The 8,982-nt window shown below is 26.9% G+C and overlaps 2 protein-coding genes and 1 long non-coding RNA gene across 3 annotated transcripts in view; 2 read left to right on the top strand and 1 right to left on the bottom strand.

Moving 5' to 3' along the window:
* Positions 1-1,219: 1,219 nt before the first annotated feature.
* On the bottom strand, positions 1,220-2,919 carry LOC111632517 (venom metalloproteinase antarease-like TtrivMP_A). Its single transcript, XM_023376949.1, has 6 exons — positions 2,846-2,919; positions 2,036-2,202; positions 1,840-1,929; positions 1,643-1,766; positions 1,399-1,562; positions 1,220-1,318 (listed from the first exon to the last, which is right to left on the bottom strand). Exons 1-6 carry the CDS (start codon positions 2,901-2,903, stop codon positions 1,220-1,222), a joined length of 702 nt encoding a protein of 233 aa, XP_023232717.1. The 5' UTR covers positions 2,904-2,919.
* An 849-nt stretch (positions 2,920-3,768) lies between these two features.
* LOC111632513 lies at positions 3,769-4,641 on the top strand. Its single transcript, XR_002757871.1, has 2 exons — positions 3,769-3,970; positions 4,045-4,641. It is a non-coding gene; the product is annotated as an uncharacterized LOC111632513 (long non-coding RNA).
* Positions 4,642-7,294: 2,653 nt separating this feature from the next.
* Positions 7,295-8,982, top strand: part of LOC111632516 (parafibromin-like) — a 5,217-nt gene continuing 3,529 nt past the window's right edge. The window contains exons 1-3 of the mRNA XM_023376948.1: positions 7,295-7,460; positions 7,546-7,633; positions 7,872-8,009. Of these exons, the coding sequence (XP_023232716.1) occupies positions 7,334-7,460; positions 7,546-7,633; positions 7,872-8,009 (353 nt within the window). The 5' untranslated portion in view covers positions 7,295-7,333. The remainder of the gene's footprint in view (positions 7,461-7,545; positions 7,634-7,871; positions 8,010-8,982) is intronic.

Here is an 8,982-nt window from a genome sequence, read left to right as displayed (position 1 = left end):
CTTATAAATACATTTTTATAATTTCTTTTTTAGTTTAAAATTTGGAATACCATCTATGACTGTATTTTATTCTCTTCAGTTGCTTTTAGTTTGAGTACTAAATTGTTTTGTTAGGTATATGAGTACAGATGAAAAGAAAGCTCAAGGATGCAAAAGAGAAAATGAAGTACTAATTCAACGTAGAAAGAAAGGTGGCCTGACTGTGCCATATCGTATAATAGATAATCCATTGAAACTATCACATGAGGATTGGTAAGTTATAAAAATTAATTCTTTTATTATTATTTTGTTTTCACTTATAAATAATAATTAATAGCCGTCATATCATAACTTTCATTGTCATTTATAAAAAATATTAAATATTTTTAGGGGATTTATAATGATTATTATATAGAATCAGAAATTATTATAAGATTTTATGTAATATCTGTATCAAATTTCCAAGCCAATTTTTTTTTCTATCTAATTATATTTGTGTAACCTCTTTGATAGTTCAATGTTATTAGGACAGATAGAAAATTTATTGAAAAGTAAATTTAAATGTTTCTTAACTTAAACTTTTTTCAGTAATTTTTTAAATCAGTTGTCAAAATTCTATACTATAAAGTATAAAACATTGTTTACATTGTATAACTTGCTTCTCACTGTTTGAGAGGTCCGATTTCCTTTCTGTTCCAACAAATTTAAGTGTTTTAATTGATTCTGATGTTTATAAGTGCAGTCTCATTTGCACAAGTTTTGTATTTTCCTTTGTGAACCAATCACAATACAGTAGACCCCCCTATAGCGCTTAGGTATGTTCCACATTATTCGAATTTTACGTTGTAGGAATCATTAAATACATGAGCCAATCCCAGCCCGACACGTGTGAAGTTTACGGACTAAGGCTGTTTGAAAGGTTTTCTTCCATAAAATTAACCGATTCTAGACTAATTCGACTCAACATTTCCAAAACACGTATAATTTTTTGGGAATAATCCGTATAAACTATGCTATAAACAAAAAATTGTAGGATTACTTACCGAGTGTGCATCGTTCGACTATGCCATTGCTCAAGCTTATTTTCGTTGCGGAACAGCACACGAAACGGCGGCCGCGATTTCTGATAACGAATTTTTCGCAGAAAAATAACTTGACCTTTGGAGACATCATTAATATAAATAATTTTTATGGCCGTTGAATAAGAAGNGAAATCAAATTTAAATAAATGAATCTAATTCTAAAAAATTATAAACATTTTCAATATTACCTTAAATGCTTGAATTCCCAGTAAACGAACTTTTATTCCCAAGTTTAATTTTTCTAGTAGGTTTTGAACCTAAATTTAAAATAAGAAAAGGAAGATCATAGTGAAATTATATTATAATTTCAAACTAAATCCTGAATTTCATAACCTACCCCAGTAAATAATATGGTTACGTATTCTGTTAAAGCTTTATCTGTATTAAAACGCTTAGTAAAATTACTTTCTGTTACACACAAATATTCTATAACAATACATTTCTTTTTCCCTGCTCTTCTCTCTACGTTTTCCAGTTTTCTATTAATATCAGTAGTTACAACTGAAAATATATTAGAAATTTTATGAAATTAAAATAATACAATTCTGTATATACTCAATACATTTATTAAAATGCATCACCGTCATTCATAAAGGAGTTTTTGTCACTTATAACTTCCACAATTTGATGCGCTATTCTTCCATCTTTAACCATTCTTCCCGACTCGTAAGGTGCTATTCTCATATTCGAATTAACTATTCCTTGCTAGAGTACATTAATTAAAGATATCAGTGAAAATTTCTGCAATGATATATAACTTTTTTTATTAATAAATTACAATAGTAAGAGGCCCGTCTTCATCGATCAAAAGTGCTGCTCCCTTATCACTATCTCTGTAGATTCTTCTTTTCAAGTCTTCTACGTCGATCTTAAATATTTAAATAATAAAATAATATTTATCTTTCGACTGCATCTTTATTTTTAATTTTAGATAAACTGTTATTAACTTAAACTTTAATCAAATTATGACTTACTGAATAATACATTTGGTCATTTTCGTCTACGAGTGCGAAGTTTCTTGCCAATATTTCACCTGCTGGTTTCAGTTTCAATTCGATGTCTTGGTCCAGCGCTTTAAATTTAATTGTCTTTTCTCCAGATCTGGAAGTTTCCACGGATGGATACACCACATCAACACGACCTATATATATCAGTAAACATAAAATTTTCAATCTTATTTTCATGTTTATAATTAACCACCAAGTGGCCGAATGGATGACACCACTGGACACTAATCGCGAATTTGTGCAAGAAAACTCCACATCAAAGTGCAAGAAAACTATATGTGGTCATACGAAAAACTTTACGTTGAGTTTTTCCGTCTTTCTTCACGTATCTAACACCTAAATAAGGGATTTGTCATAGAAAAGTCCTCCCGGTAAGCATCTTCCTTGGCATATTGTTACCTTACATCATAAATCTAATTCTATATTTTTATCACTTCAAATAGATTGAATCATTCTTATAATATTTAATAATTATTTTTCAGGGCATAATTTTTTCACACATAAAATAGAACGTCTGAATAAGATTTTCGCCATGCCTCAGATATTAAATTGCATGTATTATACAAAAGCCCAGAAACAGTAAAACTTAATTACAATACATGCATCACGCCATAAAAAGAAACTATAATATTAAATAAGTATCGTATAGCTAGAAACATTTTAAGAACGGGTGCGGCACATTAAAAAAAACCAATTGATTTTATTAGCTACGCTTTAATTTTATAGATACCAACGTATTTTATATTTACAACGCTATTGGAATAGTAATACTCTTACCACTTGGAATGGCCGAAACAGCGGTGAGGAGGAATATATTTGCTAGATAGAAAATCATGGTTAGTTATAGTATTGCCTACATCTTATTTATACTTACAGCTGTCAAGTGGAAAAAGCAAATTAGCTGCTATTACTTGATTACTCATCCTTTCAAATTGCTTTTTTGCATCTGTGACAAATTTTAAAGCGTTAATTAGTGCTGAAAAAGCATACTTTTATATATATGTATATATATATATATATATTGTATGATTTATAATTTTCATTCTTATAATATTTCATTATCTTCTTTAAATATGTCTATTTTCCTTTTATTTTATTTTTTGGCATATAAAAAATTCGTTTTAATCCATTTACATATGTTCAATAAATCAATTTAAATGTTCACAATAACAATTTTAATATTATTAATAGACAGAGTAGGTCTAGAATAAAGTTATTGTTCTTTGTAGTTTTTGAATCTTCACATCTTATTTTGTCATTATAATCAGTTAACTATAACTTTATTTCCATAAGAAATAGTTTGCAAAGACTGTACTCTTCCTTAAGAATTGTCTACAGGACTAAATTTCTTAATTATCATATGTTCACACTTTTATTAGCACACTGTTGTTGCTTCTAAATGAGACAGGTAACATGAAGGGATACATTATGTAGTATATAGTGATGATGTAGCTACTTTATTCTGTCGTTTTGTGCATGAAGTTAGTGAACAGACCATAGAAGTTTTGATTTTTAATTTGTTTAATAATGATGAATGTCTAATGTTCTAATGTAAAATTGAATTCAAAATCTTAATGAGTTTCAATAACTTTTGGTTTTATTGAATTAAATATTAATATTCAAAAACAATTAACATTTAAAATATTAAAAGCACACATAATTTTAAATAACTACAAATATCAATAACAAATTTATAATTGATTTTTGATCTAAAATTCAAAATTAATATTTGAGCACTGATTATAATTTTTCCTCCTCAGTGAAAGCATTTCATATCAAATGGGACGAAATGAGATTAGATTCCAATGTAGCAAAGTGGGCGGTGCATGTCATTCAGTTGAGTAAACAGAAACGTCACTTGGATCATGCAAATCTCTTAAAATTTTGGGAAGTTTTAGACAGGTTGGTATTACTTAAATGATACTTGTCACTTTGTTTTCTGTTGTTAATAATATGTTAATGTTTTTCTTTTACAGTTTTATGGTGAAACATAAACATCACTTGCGTTTCTAATTACTTTTGGTTCAAATATAAAAGTGTTCTCGACCAATCTGACCAACAGGACTGTAGAGCGCATGCAAAAATTTCCATCTTTTTATCTGTTTTATAACAGAAATTGAGTCGTGCAGATCGGGCATGTTTGACAAAAGAAATTATTTTAAATCTTGGATTTAAATCACATTACCGTGTAATTGTTGTACAGTTTTTTAAAAACATAAAATTGTCATTTTTTGAGGCGGTATTATGTCATTACATAGTGCTGATATGCTCTTTGTATGAAATTTGTATTAGTATAGTTCTTCCATGGATCTGATTTGTCATAATTATCAATTCTGCACCAACAAAAATCATCGTCATGTAAGGAATGTTTTTTTTCCCTCCCCACTTATTAGCATCACATTTTAGGGAAACAAATCTAATTGTAAATAATTGATAACACTACAAAAGATATTTGGGGAATAAAGAAAAGGACTATATACAACTGTAAATAAAATGTTGCTAGATTATTGTTAACACAATTGTCTTCTAGCTTTTATAAATTTATGATTTAATTAAATTAGTTTTGAAATGAATGCTGTTTTTTTATTCCTTTTATTTTATTTTTTATTTTGGAAAGAATTTCTATTTATAATATCAAATTTTTCAGAAATTTCAATTATAAAATACACAGATAAAATATAATGGCAAATACTTTACTAAAATAATTTCAAACTTGCTGAATTACAAATACAGTAGAATCTCGATTAACCAAGGTTCCACATAATTACCCGAAATGAACCCATAAGCAAATACGCTACTATTTTTATACCATAATTCATAAAACAAAGTTTAAAACAGTAGCATGCATTCCAAAATGATTTTTCTGTTACCTTTTATCATATAACTTCAATATGAGAAACCATTTGTATTAAAATTTAACTGGAACTGCAATAATAAACATTTTTATTCTTAAAACTATTGTATCATATATTAACTATATTATAAATGATGTAAAAATTATTCTTATATATAATTAAATTCACAAAGTATAAAAAGAGGCTTAAAAGTGCTACCAAATAAATTTTTTATACTGTGTTTATAATTTTTAATCCAATACGGCCACGGCGGTCTGTTTTATCCAAGTTTTCAGTTAACCGAGGCGGCGACAATTCACATCTCAGATAATCGGGATTCTACTGTAACAATAAAACTTGTCGCGCAGAGGCAGCAATTTTTATTTCGTGATTTATTCATTTATTTTGTATACTATAAAGTAATAAATATTGGAAAAAGAAAGTTCTACAAATCTTAAAATTAAGAATTAGATACATTTCTAAGGTGTAACTATTACTTCTTTTAACAACGTACCAAGTTAGGGATAAGAATTTTATGGTAATCTGATAACTGATTTAAAAGTGAAAATCAGATTATTGTTAATTATATTCAAAAAATAACTTTTTTATTAAATTTCTATATTTATTTTACATTGGTTAAATTGTCATCTTTTTATTGACAAATAAGAAAATAATTATCTTGATCCAATTGGGTAGTTTTTTTTCCTTTTGTAAGCTGAAATGATGACAATTTTTTAGAATTTATGATGCTTTCCTATACAAATTATTCAACTCATGACATTCTTAGATTTATGATGCTAGTACAGATGCTAAATTTCTTTCTTTAATTCTAAAAGTTTATTTTGCAATATTTTAATACTTAATTTATACTTTGTCCTTAGAAAATTTATAATTTTAAGTTGCTAATATTTCATTTTTATAATGAATAATTTATTTTTTATTCAGTTATGGTTTAACTGTAAATGATGACAAACAATTGTCATTGCACTGTATTTCCAGAATAGCTTGGAGAGTAGAAAGAGGGCAGAAAACTCAAAGTGAATATCTATTAATATTTTAAAACTAAATCAGATATTACTCAAAGTTACATTAAAGAAGTAAATATTTTAATAATGGAGAATGTTTGAACTAACAAAACTTTCTGCAACTTGATCAGTTTAATATTACCAAAAAGAAAATTATATTACTGTCAAATTCTGCTTTATATCAATAGAATACAGCAAGAGTTTAGAAACATGTATTGAAGCATTTTCCTTTTAAAACTCTGTCATATATTCACCGAATAATTAATATTGGTACATTCAAACATATTTTTAATAAATACCAATTTCTAATATGTTTATACATTTTGATGTTCACTCAAAAATATTAAATTAAAATNATTAACAATAGAATTGTCAAGTTTGTTATTTATTTCATTTTTAAGTAAAATAAACATTTAGATTGATTTAAGTAAACATTTTACTTATACTACTGTAATTAATCAATAAATTAAATGTGGTAGGAGTCAATTTTTTTTGTAATTAGCTTTCTGCTAAAGAAAACAATAGAACAATAAAAATAGATGTATCTACTCATAAAAAGATAGTTTTCTTAAATGTTTACAAAGAAATAAAATTCAAGAGTAACTTAGTTTATTTTATTTACACTCAATTGTTATTCATTTGCTTACAGTAAACGTGGCAACTAAAAGAAGTAATGTAGTTAAAACATTTTGTATATATGCTAGAAAATAGCATAAATTGTAATGTCATACTGTAAGTAAGTGCATAAAAGTTTGGCAGTTTTTATTGCATTGTCTTCATTGATCACTGTGACAGTCATACTAATCACCATTTGAGCATGTTACTGAGTACTGCTCAGCATTTAATGTGACAATTCATTGCCTACTGCCACAAGTAATAGTATTACATAAACTTTCAATTCTTCTTTGAATGATACTAAAATCACCTTTTTACAATCATTTGCTGCAAATTACAGAGCATTATACCTACCTACCAAGTGTACCTATAGACATTCAAGTCAAAAGAGAAACTGTTTTCTGTTGTAATTTATTATATGAATTTAAAAAGTATGTTTTGAATTGAATCTCATTACTTTAAATAACTTTATTTCATTTATAAAAATCCATTTTTTTATGTGAAAATGTTACATTAATTTTATAATAAGCATTTTACTAAACCCGATACATTGCAATAACTCTACTTCAATTGCCATATAACATTAATTTTAAATTTTATATGGTGTCATTCTACTGTTTTTATACAGTTGTAAGGCATAACTATGAAAGAATTTACATATTATATAAAAGATAACTTATGTGACTAGTTTAATTCACTGTATAATTAAAATGATCAGATTTTTGAATTTTTAGAATTTTATTTAAAATTATTTTCATTCATTAGAAACTGAGGGTTTCAAGATTGATACTATGGGTACATATCATGGAATGACCTTAAAGTCAGTGACAGAAGGATCACAACCAAAACGTCCTATAGTTCCAGTTCCTCAACCACAACCTATACCAACAGTTCAGAATAAACAACCACAAAAAAGAGGTAAGATGACAATATTAATAAATATGATTAGCAATTCACATAAATATTGTTAAAATTAATAAAATATGATATTGTTTTCCTTCAGCTTCAAAAACACCAATAATTATAATTCCAGCAGCTACAACATCATTAATAACAATTTACAATGCAAAAGATATTTTGCAAGATCTCAGGTAGTATTTAATTTGTTTTTTTTTTCTAATAAATTTATTTTGTTAAATTATAATAATAAAAAATTTATTTATGAGAATGTGTATTAGTTTAATAAATTTTTATTAAAATTCTTAAGTTTTTAGACTTATAAATACATTTTTATAATTTCTTTTTTAGTTTAAAATTTGGAATACCATCTATGACTGTATTTTATTCTCTTCAGTTGCTTTTAGTTTGAGTACTAAATTGTTTTGTTAGGTATATGAGTACAGATGAAAAGAAAGCTCAAGGATGCAAAAGAGAAAATGAAGTACTAATTCAACGTAGAAAGAAAGGTGGCCTGACTGTGCCATATCGTATAATAGATAATCCATTGAAACTATCACATGAGGATTGGTAAGTTATAAAAATTAATTCTTTTATTATTATTTTGTTTTCACTTATAAATAATAATTAATAGCCGTCATATCATAACTTTCATTGTCATTTATAAAAAATATTAAATATTTTTAGGGGATTTATAATGATTATTATATAGAATCAGAAATTATTATAAGATTTTATGTAATATCTGTATCAAATTTCCAAGCCAATTTTTTTTTCTATCTAATTATATTTGTGTAACCTCTTTGATAGTTCAATGTTATTAGGACAGATAGAAAATTTATTGAAAAGTAAATTTAAATGTTTCTTAACTTAAACTTTTTTCAGTAATTTTTTAAATCAGTTGTCAAAATTCTATACTATAAAGTATAAAACATTGTTTACATTGTATAACTTGCTTCTCACTGTTTGAGAGGTCCGATTTCCTTTCTGTTCCAACAAATTTAAGTGTTTTAATTGATTCTGATGTTTATAAGTGCAGTCTCATTTGCACAAGTTTTGTATTTTCCTTTGTGAACCAATCACAATACAGTAGACCCCCCTATAGCGCTTAGGTATGTTCCACATTATTCGAATTTTACGTTGTAGGAATCATTAAATACATGAGCCAATCCCAGCCCGACACGTGTGAAGTTTACGGACTAAGGCTGTTTGAAAGGTTTTCTTCCATAAAATTAACCGATTCTAGACTAATTCGACTCAACATTTCCAAAACACGTATAATTTTTTGGGAATAATCCGTATAAACTATGCTATAAACAAAAAATTGTAGGATTACTTACCGAGTGTGCATCGTTCGACTATGCCATTGCTCAAGCTTATTTTCGTTGCGGAACAGCACACGAAACGGCGGCCGCGATTTCTGATAACGAATTTTTCGCAGAAAAATAACTTGACCTTTGGAGACATCATTAATATAAATAATTTTTATGGCCGTTGAATAAGAAATGTTTCTTTCACAAGAAATGTATAAAATTAGTGCTGT

The sequence above is a fragment of the Centruroides sculpturatus genome, unplaced genomic scaffold (genome assembly GCF_000671375.1).
Source record: "Centruroides sculpturatus isolate CEXI.00-Female unplaced genomic scaffold, Cexi_2.0 scaffold612, whole genome shotgun sequence".
In the NCBI taxonomy this organism is placed as follows: Eukaryota; Metazoa; Arthropoda; class Arachnida; order Scorpiones; family Buthidae; genus Centruroides; species Centruroides sculpturatus.
The sequence above is the reverse complement of the archived record's forward strand: the minus strand, read 5'-3'. Positions and strand labels throughout refer to the sequence as shown.